Raw genomic sequence first — 19826 nt, 5'->3', positions numbered from 1 at the left:
CAACAGACATGATCAAAAGGTACAGTGACTCATGTGATGCAGAAGTTACACACACTTCAGTTTGACAGATAATTTGGCATTATTTTATTATGAATCTGAGTGAGCGTGAATGAAACAAAATCAGTACCAACTTTCTGCAAATGAAGACACAGAGATGTGAAAATTTGGTAATAGACAGTGCTCTCACAAGCCTGAAAACACTTAGGAAATGCAAGTTTCCGTAAATAAGGTGAATGTGGTTTAACTTTATTTACCTGCCAAAGAATCTGTCTAAGAACACTTAAACATAAAATTTCTTAGCTCCCTAACTTATAAAAAAAAAAAACCAAAAACTTACTTTCAACAGAGGTGAGGTACTGGGCTGTCATTGTTTACACTAAATCAGAAACGAAAGCTGGATGAGAGGGATGAGTGAAGAAATAGCAAATATACAAGACATTAAAACCAAAAGGGACCTACTGCTTGACACACTAGTTCTGAAAGGTTGCAAAGGCAGAGGCTGTATTAAAACCTAATTTAGGAGTACAGACAACCATCTGGGTGCGAGGGATTTTCTAATTCAACTTCCTGCACATCAAAATGATATGTGCTCCCAGGTAACTGTGGATTTCTGGAGATAAATCTGTTTGCTTAATAACATACCCAAGTTCGACAGGTGGGGAAGAGACGGCAGTTTGATTGTATGGCAGTTTGACTGTGGAGCTATGATCACACTTTAGGCTGGGGGAAAAAAGACAGGCAGTCAGGAGAAAAGCAAGAGACATAGTAAAGGAGGCTCAGTTCTGAACAGAAAGGGCTTCCTTCAGCATGCGTGGGCGTGCCCTGGAGCAACGGGGAAATAGCTCTGCCCGATTAAGTTAGAATGATACTTGAATTACTCATTAAATCTTCTAACCTGTGTGTTTTTCAAACACAGGAACAGCAGCAGTGAAGCGTACTCTATTACAGGTTATTGCTTAATCCACTTCTCATACCATTTTCAGTAAGAACTGTTCAGCAATTGGGCAGGGAAACGGCACGAGTGCCATCCTATAAAACATGGATGATTCATACGCATTCTAATAGAAAAATGTGCTAAGATGACTAGCAGTGCTGTCAGATTTAGTACTTGAATTAAAAATTAACATTTCCAAAAATACTGATTTTTAACTCAAAAACCTGTTTGTCACTTTGGTACCTCTTGGTGCCCAATTTCTCAAACTCTTCTAAACTGGTTGCAATGTTGTTCTGTGCATGTTTCCCCAGCTACTCTGCACAGGTATTGAGAACAGAAGTGAAAGAAGTTTGTAATCACATTCCACTACTCCTTTGCTACAGATTATTTTTTTTTTCCCCAAAGATTTACGGAAGCAGGACATAAGCCATATTGTAATTCAATGACGCACACAAGAACTTGGGTTTCCCCGTTTAATAAACATTTTGTGGTAACATCAGCCAGATTTACATAAGACCTGGACATTACTTCTGATTGTTTTTTTGTGGGGTTTGGTTTTTTTTTTTTTTTTGTTTATTATGTTACAAACTGAAGTTAAAGGGAACTTGCAACAAGTCCCACAAAGCACAGTGCAACATTTAAAAAGAAAAGTAAACAAAACTGCCAAACACTCAATCATTTTCTGCCAGAACTGGGATATTTTTTCTAAGACATCAGTTTGGGGAGGCGGATAAAATTCAATGAAGAATTAAATGATCTCAAGATAGTGGGAACTGCAAGGAAAAATAAGAAATGACAGCCACAACCTTTTCAATTTAAGGGCAGAATATAAGTCTAAGATATTTTTGATAATTTCTGACAAGAAAAAGAAAACAGCATACTTTAAAGTATATTGAAGCAGTGATTTTTAAACAAAGAAAGCAGAACTAGAACATCTTAAATTTTAATCCTTTCTTTACAGGTTACCTAGCCCACTTTTGATTAAGAAAACTGTAGAAAGTTAGTAACAGCCACAAGTTAACACCGAAAGGTGGCACTTGTCAATTTTCCATAGAGTCCTGCTTTACGGGGTGTCTCAAATGCACTGCTCCGATCTTCTATCATATGTTGCTGACATCAATCGTGTCAGATTTTAGTCCACTGGTCGCTTTTCACCATATTTCTTTGTAAACTCTTCAGCGTTCTTACAGAATTTTTTACGGTCCTTAGAGTATTCTTCAGCTAGGTCAGCCCGAAGGGGATGCTCGGGCTGTGGATCATTCACCAGTGCTATGAGGGACTGGATTACTGTCAAAAGAAGTATAAATACCGTCAGAGACTAAGATGGTTAATTATTAAAAATCAAAGTGTAAGCAAAATTCCCCACTAAGAAAAGAGCTTTAACTGCATTTAAATACATCCCCACAAATCTACCATCTTTTCAAAAGCAGAGCATGAATAAGCTATAGCAATATGCCAAGATTTAGTTCAATGACCGTGAACGAACACCAGAAAATCGTATTTGTAAACAAAATCAACTTGAATAGAGATCAAAATGCACTACAAATTATTTCCCATGTAACTGGCATCCAATCCAAAATACTCTCCTATGGCTAAGAAAGAAACTAAAGTTTCACAGACAGGTTCATCTAAAAGGGACTGGGTGAAGATAGAATTTCCATCATGAAACATTTTTTCCTGACATCTGTCACAACGTTGCAGTTGTAACTGGGCCTGCTTTTGGGAAACATTTTTATTCAGCTTTATTTTTCTGACTCTCACTTGGGGAAGTGAGAGTTTACAGGGGTGTAAACAGCAGACAATTCTTCCCTTTATTCTAAACTGCCAAATACATCCACTAGTAGACATACACCAGGCAAACACATGGACAGAAACTGCAAGATGCTTTTCACCCCACTATTTACAGCCATTTCATCAACATTCCCCTATCACTTTCAAAGGAAATGTCATTCTTAAAATAACTGAACTGTACTTGACATTTATGCAGTGAACCTCACATACTACAATGACATTTATTGCTGCATTTTCCTCATATACTTTCTCACGACCACTTAAAGCTGGACAGGTCACAAGAATCAGGAGTTCTCATACCCATCCACTAATAGGTATATGCGTAACTAGGCGAGTCTACAGAAAGTGGGTACACAGAAAAAGCATTTAGCTGTATGAAAATATTAATATTCCGTTTGAGGTAAGTTTGGGCTACCCAGAGTAATACAAAGCAGCACCCCAAGAGTTCTTCAAGCAAACACAACAAAGCTCTTTGAACTTCACGCGTTGCACTCTGGAGCCAGCTGCCCCTCCTGAGCTCCCATCACGGCTGACACCTGCAGCAGCCAGCGCAGGCAGCTCCACAACTCCGCCGCATGCTGCGCGGAAAGTCAGAGCCTGGCGTTTGTTCTGAACCTGCTACTTAGCAGTTGAGCTGGATTCTCCCTAGTTTTGCATCGTAAGTTCTTACAATACTTACCACTCCAGTAGTGCTAGAATACCAGAGTGGCTTCTTTCAGAGCACCAATCTTTTCATGCTCGTACTCTTTTCCACCCTTACTTGACAGGACTGGGGAACATACCTCAAAACAAATACTCAAAATCCCGAGAAGTACGCCTGTCGCATATTGATAAAGAGGAACATTTCTCACCACAATTCAGGGTTTAAACTGCAACAAACTATTTAAGGAATGTAGAACTGATACTAGCTTACTTCACATTAACTCACCAGTCCTGGACTTATGACAACTGGCATCATATTAACGACTACTTATCAAACTAGCATCAATACTGCATGTGACAATCCCTTTTCACTCTGTAAAACACACTAAAACACTACAGAGAAAGCATTATTGTGTTATTAAGGTTATTTAACACACAAGCCAGAAAAAATTAGGATTGTCGTAACAGGAGTTGTCTCAATATTCACAGCATTTTAAAACTATCCTGTCACAGCAGTCTGTTTTAATATCAAGCAAAAATTAATAAAAAGTACAGCACTAAGATGCACCTTTAGTACACGAAAGGTGAGGTAACGACATTCTTCGATGCTGTACTAATAATGTCGCATTAATTCCTTGAGAGAGGCCTACGCAGCAAACACAGAGGTTTACTTTTCAGTGCAGAAGAGTTGTGGAGGAAGAGGAACAGACACGTAAGCAGGGCTGCAATAGCATTGTTGCAGGTTCATACAGCGATGTAGTAACAGGCGTACACACTAAAATGATTTCTTGAAGAAAAAAGACAAATGAAAGACCACAGAACAGCAGAAATTGAGAGATTTGCAATATGTTGGCACCCGAGTTTGTTCCAAATTCTGATTTAACATAATTTTTATTCATTTTCTAAGATAAAAAGGGAATTGCCACTTCTCAGGGAGACACTATTTCCTGCACGCAAACGATCACTTCAATAGTTCCAACTAATGCCAGCTTGCATTTCAAACTAGGTAGAGACATGTCGTTCCTTTACTTAACTAGAGAAGGCTCACAAGATTAAGAAAACTGCCAAGGTGTTAACAGAAACCGTCTACACGCTGCTTCCATTTCGTCTCTCCCAAGGATCTCTGTCCTGTATGATCTGGGATAAAACAACAACAAATCACAAGAACTTCACTGACCTATGTGAGTTTAACAGGTTCTTTTTGCTGCCCCCTCCGCTTTCCCCAGCATTCAACCACTTGATCTTTTCAGACACAACTACAGGAATTTTTCTATTTTGTCTTTGGGGCCAGATCATGCAAACTCCAAGTAGTTTTATTAGTGTACAGAAGTACACAGAAAAAAAAAGAAATCTTAAGTACAGCATTGTTTACTATCAGGAACACAGTTCAAGTGAAAACAACTTTAAAGAGGAGTCTGGAAGAATGAAATACTTTCTCCTACAAAGCAAGACGCTTTAGTCCAGTGCAAGAGCTTCAGTGACACTGAACTGCTACTCATTTGAAACATTACTATTAAGAAAATATGCAATTTTTGCAAGGATGTTTGCTCTTTCTGCATGTACAATAAGAAGTGCTTAATATGAAACTAATCATCACCTGCCAGAAAACATGAAATTCTCACCCCAACAACTAATGGAAGCAACAACAGAAAAAAAACCTACTCGGATCACAGTCTGCCACAGAACCTGACGAAACTATTTTCCTTAAAATATTTAAATTCTTATCCAAAGACACTCTACACAGTAAGCCTCACAGCAGTGATCTTTTAAGAACTGAGAGTTAATTTGTGTTATGATTTCAAGTTTTGTTTATGACTCTGTAGATGCTTCAAACCATATGTTCAAATCACTGAACCACACGGCAGAGATTATAAAATACAGAAAGCCTTGAGGTTTTAGACCCTTTCTTTCAAACATCCAAAAGAGTACTGGACACCTCTGGATTATAAAGTCACTGTCTAAAAGGAAACTCAAAATAACCCTCACACAAACTACCACCAGAATTTTTAAGTATGCTGAGGACACTACCTTAAATAAACTCTTCAGTCACTAATTTTGTGGTTTTCTGGAGGTGGGAATGCCACGCGTCAGTGTCATTACCTTACCTTCTAATAACAAAATGAGATTCCAGAAGAGTTGCACACTGTGCTCACAACACATGATTCATGACACAAACCTTATGACAACGAATATACCAGAAGAGGGACAAATATACCATACCAGTGACCAGCTGGCAAGCTGAAATGCTGTTAGCTTTACATTGAAACACAATACAGAGCTTCTCGATACCCAGTTCTTTCTCCACATGGAGTCCTACCTTGGTCAGTTTTGGTTGCTGGCTTCCAGTTTTCAGCACTAATTACTGGCAGACAAACCTGCCCCTTTTCATCGATGTTAGGGTGATAGATCTTTGTTTTAAATGTAATCTTAGGAGGTTTGAATGGATATTCTGCTGGGAAGTTGATTTCGATTCTGAAGGCTCCTTTATCATACGGAGGATTGTCCTGCAACAAGAAGGCAGAATGTCAAGAATCTGGCATATGCTAATGGATTCAATTAAGACTCCAGACTTTGATATATCAAATGACCTCTTTTAAAGGCACCTTCTTCCAACACATACTGCCATGTCTACGTGTCAGGAAACATCAAATCCTATTTGGTAACAGAGAGGCAATACAACCTCTATCTACAGCATTTGTATTCACCTGGAAAAGCAGATTACCATTGTTGTGAAGTTGGCTGACGTTTCTACTGTTAAGAAAGCATCCAATCCCATTTACTCCAAACTCAAGGTCCTATCTAGTAAGTAGCTTTATTCTCAACTTTGTATTTCAAAAAACATTGTAAACCCTTTCCGCGACACAAACAGGAAGCCTGTCAAGGAAAATTGGTTTCTCTAAACCTAGTTATTTTACGTGTCTCACAACATGGTGGTATGAACAGCAAAGCAGTTTGATTTGTCAGATTTCCCTATATGTTCCGAGAACGTTCTTGTGCTGACTACACAAAAATCTGCTGAGCATTCATTGGTACTAAAGATAGATATTCACTCTGTCTGCTGATGAGAACATTCTGAATTTGTATGCAGTTTTAGCACCCACTCTTATCAGATCATTTTTGAAGGAGCATGATGAGAGAACCATGAAGTAAGCAAAGTAGTTCTTCATGCTGAAACAGAAAAAACAATGCCCAGAATCTCATTTAGGAAACACGATAGACTATTGATAGTGCTTCAAATACTAACTGCAGAAGAAAAGCAGAAGAAAAATAAACCACTGCTACATTTAAAGCTTAAGAAAATAACATTCTGCACTGAAAACAGTAACTGCGGCATGAAGCCTTTCCAAACACTCTGGGAACAAGAATCAAAGGATGAGAGTTTCCAGTTGGTGTAAAGTATAATCACACACATTCTTCATTAGCAACCAGATCATTCCCTGCAATCAAACCCACTCCAAAAGTTAAACAAGGTTTACCAATATTTGGGAGTGGGCAGTGTTCTATTAAAATATTATTCAACAGAAAGCATTTAATTTTAGTTTAATCCATATGGAGAAGTCTGGTTGTGTGTTTCTAAGAAATACAGCACAATTTCTGCAGTCAAGGGAAAAGGTAACTAGTATTACTTTAAAATCACTTTTTATCCAAGCAATCCTAAAAACTTTGGAAGTTTAACCAATAACTTTTAGTGGTGGTGACAACTTAAGCAGTTATTGCCCTCTCCCCCCATGGCTCACTTGTTCTTGCCTCTATCACATGCTGCAATTTGTGAGGATGTTCAGTGAACTGATACGGGAACTGACCTGGCTTAAAAATGTTCATTTTCTGCTTGACTCTCAGTCAGAACAGTTCTTCACTATAACTCACCAATAAATTGAACCAAAAATGTAAGTAAAGTGATGCTCGTGTTTTAAGTAGATAAAACACAGAATATTCAAGTAATTAATTTCTAATTATTTGTTGTACGTTTTTTGACACTGACAAGGGAGAGAAGCAGAATTACAAATACTGGAACACAAGCGACAAATACGACTCTCATTCACCTGGAGTATTTTTGCTCTGCAAATTTGTCCACAGCAAGCAGATTTGATTAAGTGAAATGAAATTCATGGTACACCAACAGCCCCTCTTACAAGAACACAGAGCCTGGGGTAGATGGTCTCATTTTGATGTTGAAATCAAACAGATAGTATACCTTTTCAACACACAGTACATAAACTACCTTATTCTACAATTTAGAACAGGAAAAAAGTTGACAAGCTGTCTTCAATTTGCTTTTCAATTGAGCAAACACCCTTAAAAAGTAACAATTGTTCTGAAGAACAAAGTATGTTACATACAACAAAAACTTCTAAAGCATTAGCTTTCACAGTAAATCTGTATGAACACTGTTAAAAATATTAACCTTTGTATCATTCACACCTTTAATTAAGCAGCTGGCCAAAATAATGCTCAGTTATAGTTTAATAATCCGTACCTGGGAAGTCCTACTAAAGTATGATTAATATGGCTTTAAACCCTAAGCAAGAAGATTTTCTAAACTGGAAACAGTATGCAAAACTTCAGAAGCAAAAACTCAACAAAAACAAACCCCAAACTTGCAACCAGCTTGTATATTACATTTTTAAGCTGTTATCTCCAGCATTGCAATAGTTAAAAACATTATGCTAAGACTACAGCATCTTCTATAGAGTATCCTCAAAATAATAAATTATACTACTATTTGATTATGTACTACACAGCACTTTATTACCATAGGAAGTATAATTTCATGACAAAATTACCTCTTAACTATACCAGCAGTGAATTTAAGGCTATTCCCCTTGTATCGGGATATACTATAACCCAAAAGGCAGGTGTGAAGCACGGTTCACTGCATCAATGTTTAAACACTTGTGATGTTATGAGCCTTTGCAAAACACACACTCTGGTGAGCAGAAACTGCTAAAAATAGATGCTGTACACCACATATTGCTAATTTTAACAGGAATAAACAAGTATTTTGGTGTTTTGCTTTATTAGTCACATTTACCAACCTCATACTGCTTCAAAGTATTATCAGAGTAGTAAACTATTACACGTGAACCACGAATATCAGAGTGGCTGATACGCTGAAGGCATATTGTTTCTCAGCTCTATCAAATTTCAATGTAAAATCCTGCTTGCTTTAAATGGTTGAGGCTGCTCTTGCAAATAAAGGAATTACTTGAAAGGAATATCAGTAAACAGAGTAAACTAAACGTATTCTACAGTATTTGAGTGCAAAGGCCTAGCTGTTATCTCAGCCTGTATGACCTGAATTCGGGAACGGCCTCCCACTGGCAAAGCAGAGGCACTGCTAAAGAGATATTTCAAAGTCATATAATAGAGACAGATTTGCACTGGTTGGGGGACCGTCTAGGTAGCACCCAAGGACAAGCTGTGCCCTACTGGCACAGCCTCTATTGCTGCAGACTTAAAAAGTAGCTCACGTAAGGAAGGGAGCGTGGGTCACGGCAGCCAGTGGAAAATAAAGGAGTTGAAAATCCAAGTGACTTCAACCAAGGAATTCAACATACTCTATTTCCTGCTTTCCCCTTCGTAACAAATCCCTCTCTGTTTGAATAATACAGCGGTTACCTACTTCTATTAAACATTCTCTTAAAAGATTGTAGTGCTCTTGAAAAATTGAATGGGGTTTTTTGGGCATTAATTAATGCCAAAACTTCCTTTTAAAGAGCTCACTTTCTGAAAATCCAAACCTTTTCCTTGCAAACTTTTTCCAATACTCAATTTTATCCTAGAAATAAATCTAGTTGATTTAAAAAAATAAATCTATTAAGACGTAAAAAAAAATATTTCATACCTCAGTTCTCTTTTCCTAAAATGATGTAGACTTTGTACTTTAAGCTTAATGTAATAAACTACAAACTTCCTTTGCTTTCGCCTTCCAACACCTCTTCCAAGTAATCCAGTGCCATCACTGGGTGCACAGCTCTTGCCAGCTGCAGCCTTGTGTTGGACCAGGCCTACAGCTATGAAGCATCCAGGCAGGTATCGATCAGAAAAGTCTAGAATGCCTTTCAACTACGTATGGATTTTTCTTCAGACAGTTACAAAAAACACCTACTAAAATGATCAGACTTTGATAAAACAAAGACACTCAAATAAATTGAGACAGGAAGATTACACTATTTTCTGAAGATTACACAAGATGTCTGAAGACAGACAAGAACTAAATCCAGGACCACACTTCATGGCCCAGAGTACGTTTAAGATGCTGCAGTATAATCTGTATAAACTTACGATACATTTATAAACAACTAGCTTCTGCACAAACTCGCAACTCTGAAAGTCAGGTTTTATAATAAATAATAATAATAAAAAGAGAGATTCTTGTCAGGGTGCAAGAGTTATCTAATGGTCACTAGCAGCACTACTAAACTGTGGATTTATGGGATACAAACGATCCTCATTCTGTTTTAAAGCTCATTAGAATAAGGAGTAGTCTATACTCACAGGAACAATAAGCCCTTGCCAGGTCAATAAATTAGCTTCATCAACCTGGATATTACGGAAGTTTTTCATTCCACATTTGCGGATTTCTTCAAGCTCCTGAAAAACAAGCAAAGTGTAAGTTAATAACAGTATTAAGATGCTCGTGTTTATTTTTCAAAACGCTTCAAGGTCAGCGTGGGTTTCTTGAACATTAAAGAAGCTTGAGGTTTTAGTGGTGACAACCCACACAAATAAGAAAGAAAATTTTGCACCTGTGAGAAGTAAAATTCCCGGAGACAAGGTATTAAAGCAACCTTTTTTTTTTTAATATGTCAGCAAAAAAGAAAAAAGCCTTATTATTAACATCATTACAGACACAATGAAGTAGAAGTATTAAAAAAGTGCATTTAAAAATGTTTTTATATCTCAAATGCAAATCAGTGCCTTTGGTAACAGACAACTGGTAACTCTGCAAAGCACAGAAATAGAGTGCATCTTAGAACTTGTCTGAAGGAAAATAGTGATTTGGAAGAATTATTTCATAACAGTTTTAAACACAGATAAAGTCACTGAACAGGTCAATTATTTCAACTAAAACCAACCAATTCCTGCATGACCAACTTAAACTGATGCTAACTCAGAAAAATACCAATCTAAGCCAAACTAGCCTTATTTAGACCAATAACTTGAAGATACATCTTTACCTCTGTTTTGTACTTCAAAGTTACCAGTATATATTAAGATACCTCTCTTTATTGCTGTATCGCTCTTGATCAAGGTATCTTTCTGCATCAGTCACCAGTCAAACCATTTTCGATGAGTTAGTGATCTGGGTACCACCAAAACAGGTATTTAGGCACTTTTATATTTAAAATGATGTATAAGTCCTAGTGTAGAAACTGTTTCCTGGAGTATTTATTAAGACCTAAAAAGAAACACCTCAAGGTTCCACTCCCCTCCACCCCAATTGTAGCCCTCTGCTCCTGAATTCAGCAGTTTTACCTTGAAACAGTATTTAACTGAATTCAAATTCAAAAGTCATCCCCAGTGAAACATAAAACTTTCCCAGTGCTTTCAAAACTGAAGCACACGCCTGCATGTCTACATAGGTTAGGAAAAATGTTGCTTATACAGCAACACTGGTGCACTCTGCCAGCAGACAGTTCTTCACTGGGTGCTACTGTATTTGCAAAACTAGACTGTACATTATTATGATAAAAACACCAATGACAAGCAAAGGCACTGTGCACTAAAAAACAAAAAAGATCAGTTTTCTTGGTACAAGTGTCATACTGTCCACGTTTTTGTTTTCTGAAATAGCTCTACGTTCATCTTAGATCAAACCTTTTCGCATCTAACTGGCAAAGATTTAATACACACGCTGAACCCCTGCATAAACTTAGCATCATGATAAAATGCAAACCCAAAAGGAAAACAAGATTTCCAAATGCACAAGAAACAAAAAATCATGATAGCCACACATCAGAAGACGAACATTTACATTCCCATTTGCACCTATGAAAGCAAGAGCGTACTCAGAATACAGTTTAACCTTGGAGTCTTCTTGGACATTGAATTAATGTCCAACACAACCTTCACCACACTAAAACCAACTATTTCATCTAGACCTGTGGATTAAGCTCCAAATTCCACTGCTGCTAGATTTATTCAATATCAGAGAGTTTGGGCTTTTTTTTTTTTTAAAAAAAAAAAAAAAAAAGGCAAGAGGATTATCCAATTTCCTTAGAGCAGGAAACCACAAAAACGACACAAAAATAATCCCATGAAGCACATTTATAGGGATACAGAACAAACCAAAATATTCAAAAGAAAATAACCTTTATTATCACAGCTATAAGAGATCCTTTACAATCACTGAAACTGCAAATGCACACAGTGCCTTATAGCTGGCGCTGAGTGCTCAGCGCACCACCCAGCAGCTCAGGGAGTCTGACCCATACCAGACCAACTCGTCCCCAAGAGGGTCGGGGGAGCAGCTCACTCAGAAGAGCGTTTTGAGCGGCTCGCTCTCGACACGCCACGCCAGAACTGTGAAGTCCTGGCACAGCTCTATTCCACAGGGTGTAAGGGATAAATCCCATTACACACTAGACAGAATGCATCCAACATCAGGAACAAAATAAGCTAGTTAACCAGTAGATAGTTTAAGTATGAATTAACGTGCATCACAAGTGCCTTTACTCTAAAACAAGGAAAGGAAAATGGGTTTAGACAATTTTCTAGTTACCATATTAAAAACATACATACAATAGAAGTCTCCCCCATAATGTCCCAGTGAGAGCGCAGCTTCCATGCAGAAGCTTTTATCATAGGTTCAGATGACAGCGTGACACTGCTGCTGGCCCAGAGAACAACTGCCCAGACACAGAAAAAGGGAGGACTACGACTCTGTAATTCAGGTATGTTATTAAGCTAATAAAACAAATTAGAAAAGCATGGCTTCACGTTACTGGAAAATTAAACACCTACATTTTATAATTATATTCAGGTTAAAAAACTGGATGCTGAATTTAGAAATGCAAGAATCCAGTAGAGAGATCATTAAAAAACTGTAAAACTTTGTATGAAAGCAAAGAAAAGTTTAAAACAAATATGCAAATTGCTCCCTATTTTCCCTCAAGTCCACCACCACAGGAGAAAGGGAATTAAACAGCCCAGAAGACACTAAAGAAGTAGCTGAAGATGATTCAGGACATCTGTGTCTTTAAACTGACACGTTAAGCCTTTGCAGGAATTTACCATCAAAATCAAAAAAAGTGGTAAATTACTGCGGTGTATCAGGACTATATTCTGTGCCTCTCCTTCTGCTGCCTCAGGTCCGGCCATAGTAACTGACAACCGAAGAAGGGGATAGATGGGGATAAACCAGGCAATTATTTTCCTCGCACGCAGGCATGACTGCAAAGGTCACGGAGAATCAAGCCTACCTTAGCAGAGGACTTGTCTGAACCATGCACTTAAGACAGATTCCAATTTATAAGAGGAATTACTTTTCCTATACTAGAAGTGTTTAAGATTTCATATGCCACTCCAAATTAATCAATGTCATGTTACTTATTTACAAATAGCTTTTTTTTCATATTACTATCCCCACAAATACAATATAATACTATACTCCCAAGTCAGGCTTTTAGGGTTTTTGTGTCTAGTGCCTCAGGAGTGGGAAGAGATTCAGCATTCACAATTGAAGGGGGAAAGAGGGTTTGGTTTGGTTTGTTTTCCTGGCACCTGCCAAAACCCATAATAAAGATCTAACTGCCTCAGAGCTACAGAGGCAGACGCAACTACAGTACAAAAGTACTGTTAGAAAAGTGAATGAGCTACTAAATACTTTCAAACAGCACAGATTAAAAGTCAATGCTGTGTTAACACAGGCTTGAGCAACTCCAAAGGGACAAAAATTACTTTTTGAGATAAAAGGATATAGCCCAGATATTTATTTCAGAATAATACTTAAGAGTCTAGGAAGACAGTAAATAGATTAATTCCTTCTCTTGTCCTCCACCCCTTAATTTCGTCAAGTAGCATAATTAAAGGAGCACAGGAAGAGCGTAACTAAAGGTTGGAAGACTGCAGTAAGAATTTCCATCAGCCTTCATTCCCCACTCTGTTATCAACCTTGCACGTGACCTTGCTGCATTGGTTTCCCCGTTTGTGAAACAGAAATGTCTTATTTCACGGGGCTCTCTTGAGACATGATGTGTGTAGTCTGGATATGTTCAGAGAAAGTGTTATACACAGCACATGAAATGGAGAACACATTGTTTCAGAGGTGGTATCTGATCTTCAAGTATAATGCTGAAGGTAGTCACAAAACTACATACTACCTCTCATATAATCATTAAGGATTTAAAATTTTTATTCTCAATATCATATAACGATTTATGCTGTTCAAAGCAAAAGTTAAATGTTTGAAATGAAAAACAAGAGTAGCATCAGCTTAAAATGTAGTTAAGTCTTTTAAAAACCCTGCAACTGCAACTGTTTTGCCCATGCATCTTTCAAGTTTCACGACTTCTCCGAAAAAAACCAAGCCAGATAGGAAAATGCAGCGAAGACAGACACTTGTAAGAGTGCAATCCAAGAATATGGGAATAAGCATAAGAACTCAAACTGCTTTCAGTAAGTTCTGCATCAAGCCCAAAATGCTATTAAATGCACAAAGAAAAACAAAAGTCTACATAAAGAACTTTAAACCATGATTCCCTACCATTTAAAATTTATGTTTACCTGTTTATAAACACATTCTCTAAAAGAAGCATGACAGGCTCCAAGACACTGATAAGGAACTGACCAATTTTACTTTCTGAATCTCATACAGTACAGAGAAGTGTTAACAGACCTTAAAATAAAATATAATTTTACAAAAAAAAAAAAAACAACACAAAACCTACCAAAAGAACAAATAGCTCTTATAAGAGCTATTATTAAGTTTCCTCTGCAACATTACAACCCTGTATACTCACACGGCTTATTTACTGAGTAATTCTACTTTTTGGCAAAGTATCTTCATTTGATTAGAAATCCTTTTGTCAATTCTCAGTTTCAAAAAGAGGAAATGAATCGGTATTCTCACTTCTGCATGAGGGCAATCATACATTGCTCAAAACCACATTTCCCTTGTTACTGAGAACGGGTGTTTGGATCAATTTAGAATTGCTTTTCAAATACAAAAGGTGTTCAAAACCCCTTTACTCGGAAGGGCTACGGAGTTTACAAGACCACAGCACGCTGGAGGTTGCAGGCCATCTACGGCAGGTACCTGGGTGTGGCCTTGTGTTTGTATTTTATCATGGAGTTCAACAGTTGTTTAAATGTTTGACTATGCAATTATGGAAGCAGAGTAAAAACAGTAAGATTAAAATAATTGCCTATGTACCTCATGTCATATGCAAAGTGCTATTTACTCTTTAAATCTATTCTCAATTTTTAATACTAAAGATACTTTTGAACAGCTGAAAGCCAGGAAACAGAAGTGCGGCTTTTACAGACAACTTAGCTCAGCTGTATCGCAGATCAACGCAGAAGGGACCAGCTCCGCACAGGGGCCAGGACAGCCTTCCCAGATACTACCTGAAAACGCTGGCTGGAGGCACACCTCAGCACCACGCACTACTACATCACCAAGTGAGTACTGCAACTACCCAGCACCGAAATAGCTGTCCCTTTGCAACTACCCACTACCTCTCCACACCCCACCGAGCTACGCATCTCGCATGGGAAACGGCTTGGTTTACATTAGTGGGTGGCAACTGTGAAAAGCATTTCACCGAAATCTCTGGCATGTCTCTTGGAGATCTATGTTCCAAATCATACATGTTTGGAGGCTATCTGCTTTTTACGAGAAAGGGACACGAAGCAAAGTAGCTCTTAGTAGATCTAAGAAGCCTTAGATCCTTTCCTCAATATAATTACTCAATATTTGTCTGTTTTTACCCTGAGAGATTGTCCACAACAACTTAGCCTTGACAAAGACTGCTTTATTCCCACCTCTCACATTTCACGAGGAGTCAAGATCTGACAGCTGTGGCTCTTTGAAGAAGTGTAATGGTGGCTCATAGATCAAAACTCCACCTCAGATGTCACCGGAATAGGATTCACTACTATGTTTATTTCACATTTTTGCTAGCCTAGGTGTGCACCTGGAAAGAACACACCTCCTCTGGCTTTTTATAAGTCAGTAGAGAAAACTTCAGTTAGACACACTATTTGATGGTATAAAGCTCTGCAAAAATAGGACATAAATAAGGTCTTTGGCCTAGGAAATGTAATTTGCTCAAACAGAGCCTGAGATAACAAGACAATCTTATTTTTGTTATAACTTGACTTCATGTTTAAAATTGAACTGTATGAGCACAATGGCAAAACTCATAATAACTCTTTCACAAAGAGGTTGGCAAATTGAAGACACAAACGGCTTCCACAATCTGAAAACGACACCCACTTCCACCTGGAAGGTGGAAACTCTACTCATACTCCCAATGTTCTGCAGGCAGACAGTGCGTTATTATGAACTTACTACATCCAGTCTCTCTGAGCCACTGTGATTAATATGAATAACTATGATTATGACACAAGTTCAGAAAAAATGCAGTACTTGAAAATGTTGGCAAGACCTTAAAGAAATGGGAATTGCTTTATTTTATGTGACCTATAAAAAGTTCAAAGTTTATTCTCACTTACGCAGGACAAACTTGATATTTAGCTCAAAGAAAATACAGTTAATGCTGATCCTAAGTTATTTTAAACATAATTGAGCGACAAACTGAAAAACTCTATTTCCTGCAGTTGTAATCACTCATCATTCCATGACCCGGGGAAGACACACTGCAGACTCTTTTATATTGCAAAACTTCAACTGTGAAAGACTTTTTAAAGCAGATCTGTGAATGCAGAACTTAATGTTATTAGGTTGATACACATGCGAGTTTGGACCTTCAAAACATCATGCTGCAGCAATCCAGATCACATCATCTGTACGAGAGCTCTACTTTGTTCCTGCTGAGATGAATGGCAAAACCCAAAGCCATTTGGGGTGACTTGACTCTCCAAAGGCAGGAAGGTAGCTGCTTATTTAATAACTTTCACAAGCTGTGTGATACAGCATCTCACAGCTCTTGAACTGGCATAAAACACGCATACAACATGCGCAACCCACAACCATCAGGCAATAAAAACGAAAGTAAAAATGTAAGAGTTACCAATGTCTCCTTCCTTCCTACACCACTCCCTCTCAAAAGCAACTGCCACACCATTTTTCTAGAAAAGGAGGTCGTGTTGCCAAAACCCGTTTCTGCAGCATTTTAGTAAAAGATTATAAAGTACTGATGTTTTAGAAGTACAGTGGAACTCGGGGGGGGCGGGGGGGGGGGGGATGGGGGGAGGGGGAAGCTGAAAAGCAAGAGGCACTGCAGCTATTAAGAACAATTTTGCTTGCCTTTCTGATTTTTATGTTCTATTTTAAAAGAAAAAATAATTGGAAATATATTTTTTTCCCACCAGAGTAGTAGTGATGGGCTTTTGAACAATTAATGGATTTTTTCAAAACAGGCAGAAAGGCTGCCTAACAAAAAGATAAATGGTTGTTTACTATCTGAAAACTAAGGGGAACCTTATTTGAGTATAAGGCAGCAGACATATTGATTATGACGCTAAAGCTGTGACAAAACATAACAGCTATCAAAAATGAAATAAAAAAAAATGAATGCCATCTCATCAAGATCCTTAAGGACAATTACAGGTTTATGCCTACTGATTTAATATATATGAATGACTCTGCATGCAATGTATTTACCATTTAATTTTTAATCGCTCCATAGCATGTCTAAAACAACAGAACTAGCCTTATGAAAGCACTGCTGAGCTATTGGTTTCTTCAGAAATGACCGAGTTATAATGGTTAATTATGCATCTGCACAATTAAGGAAATGCAACTTCAAAACACGCCATCTACATGTTCTAGCGAAATCCCAGCCCTATTAGGGGTCCATGTCCTTGAAGCCAGCTGCAAATCTGATATTAAAAGACTAAGTTTGGCAGAATCGTCCGTGTATCTGTGAAATCCCAGTGCACGGTTACATTGCACCCCACAGGAACGGGTTTTGTAATAAGGCTACAGCATCGCCTGACAGTTACGGGGTCTCTCCCCGGCGTTTCACAGGACTAGCCTGTACAGTCCATTGATTTACGTTACAGCCGCTTCGCATGCAAATACCGTATGATATTGCCATAGCATTTTACAGATGACTAAATTTTACACCACTATGTATGCACGTCCTAGACAAACCCCACTGCATACAGTTTATAACGTTAATTGGCAATTATATACAAGACATAAAACAAACTAGTATGTTTTGGGAGCAATGGTTATCATTTTCTTCCTAATAAGTACCTTGCTCCTCAAGCAAAACGACGAGAAACATAATCCCAAGCACTATTTTACAATAAACCATACACACTCTCGGTTAAAACCCAACTGAGGCCGAGTTTACGTTTACAAGTATCATCCACGCTTTAGAACAAACAGAGTGAAGACAAAAACACCACCGCGGCTGCGGCGAATGGGGAAACTTCTGAACCCAGGTCCATACTTCAGCGTGATAAACCTCTTACACAAGGAAGAGGTTCCTCTCCCAAACACCGAAGCAAGTTCACCCCGGCCGTTCGGGGAAGGCTTCTTACCGAGGAGAGCACGGGGGGTGGGGGGGGAGGGGGCGCGGACCCCCCTGCCGGGAGGAGGCCGCTTCCCCGCCGCCCGGCCGAGCCCCCCCCGCGGGCAGGCCCGGGGACCGCGCCGCGGCTGCGGCACCGCCGACGGCGGGGCGACCCCTCACGCCACCCCGGGGATTGCCCCGACCCCGGGCGAGGGCCGAGGCGTCCCGGCAGCGGCGTTTCCTTCCCCCCCGGCCCTTCCTCTTTGCTTAGTCACCGCAGGAGCCCCCCGAGGGAGGGGGACGGGGGAGGGGGACGGGACGGGGCAGCGCCCGGCGCCCACCGAGAACCCCCGCCCAGCCCCGGGCGGCGGTCGGAGGCCTTGGGGCACCGCCGGCGCCCCGGGCGGCGACGGGGGAGACAGCGAGGCCCCTCACGGCCGCGGCCTAAGTGCCGGCTGCTCCCGTTCCGGTCGCTCCGGCCCGGGGAGCCACCGGGGGGAGGGGGGGAGGCCGCTCCGCCGGCCCGCGGCCGGGGAGACGACCCTCGGCACGCGAAGGGGCGCCGGGGCGGGTGTGGGGGTGCCCGCCGGCGCCCGCCCGCCGGCCCTTCCCGGCGCGGCGCTGCCTGTTACCTTCATCAGCCTCCTGCTGGCCGCCATCTTGGCTCTGCTGCTGCCGCCCCACAATGCATGGCGGCGGCGGGCAGGGCGCTAAAGCCCTGCGCTTCCTGGGGCGGCGGCGGCGGGGCGGGCCGCGCCCCTGGTGGCGCTGCTCCGCGCGGCTCCCGCCGCTGCCGCCACTACCGCCCCGCGTCCGGTATCAGCGTCTCTGTAGGGAAGGAGACAACGACCCGCAGTTCCGGGTTTTATCAAATAAGACCCCGTTGCGTTCGGAGCTCGTCGCAACATTCGTGTTCTCAGTTTGTCCCAACGCCCCGAGAGCGCCGGGCGCTGCCCCGGGAGTGCTCGGCCCACGGCGGGCCCGGCCTCGGCCGAGCCTCCAGCCCGCGGTGCTGCCGCAGCCGCCGGGGAACAGAAAGTTGCGGAAGAGGAGATCGGGTCCCTGTCGGCATTAATCAAGACTGTAATTTGCCATCTGCTTTTTAGCACCTTAAAGGAGCTCTAACGGTAGCTGCTCCCCAGCGCTGACCCGCCCCGGCTGGGCCACGGCCGAGCGGTGCGGGTGACCGACCGCGGGGACACGCTGTGGTTTCGGGTGCCCCGGGGTGCCAGACACAGGGCTAGTAGATACGGCAGGCAACTAAGTGACTACATAACATCTAAAATGCCACCAGACGTCTGTCTCCCAGCACCTGACTCGCTCCCTAACACATTGGTTGAGCCGGCGGAATCGCCCCGCTATCTCTCTGCCGATCTGCGGCCTTATCTCCCCTTTCTCCCTCCTGATGTCCTCGCGTGATCTGACACTTGTTCTATGGAAAAGCTGTTGTTGTCACCTGAAAAAGTTCTAAGCTCCAAAATAAGCCTTACGGACTCAGATAACCTGAAAAAGGAAATGCTGTTATTATAAGAGACTTTCAAAAACTCATAAAAAGGCAACAAAAGTTGTTAATTATGAAGCACAGGATTCTAATATGCCAACTTAAAATTATTCCCTGAACAGTTATTTGATAATCAATATTTTGCATTAATATAGTGCTTATTGCTCAAAATCTCAATTAACATTTGTTAATGAAGTAAGCTATACAGCACTCACCTACTTCACATGGGTATTATTAAACGGTTTGCAAATAATTATATTATGATCTTCAAACATGTTTAATATTATGATAACTTAATTCTATTAAA

The 19826-nt window shown here is 40.4% G+C and overlaps 1 protein-coding gene across 1 annotated transcript; it reads right to left on the bottom strand.

The window, feature by feature from the left end:
* Positions 1-69: 69 nt before the first annotated feature.
* On the bottom strand, positions 70-18713 carry UBE2L3 (ubiquitin conjugating enzyme E2 L3). Its single transcript, XM_082491593.1, has 4 exons — positions 18651-18713; positions 9866-9961; positions 5685-5871; positions 70-2221 (listed from the first exon to the last, which is right to left on the bottom strand). The coding sequence occupies exons 1-4, from the start codon at positions 18675-18677 to the stop codon at positions 2067-2069; spliced, it is 465 nt and encodes a 154-aa protein (XP_082347719.1). The 5' UTR covers positions 18678-18713; the 3' UTR covers positions 70-2066.
* Positions 18714-19826: the final 1113 nt, after the last annotated feature.

This window comes from Vanellus vanellus, assembly GCF_965231255.1.
Source record: "Vanellus vanellus genome assembly, chromosome: 16".
NCBI classification, from domain to species: Eukaryota; Metazoa; Chordata; class Aves; order Charadriiformes; family Charadriidae; genus Vanellus; species Vanellus vanellus.
This window is presented reverse-complemented; position numbering and strand designations above follow the sequence as displayed.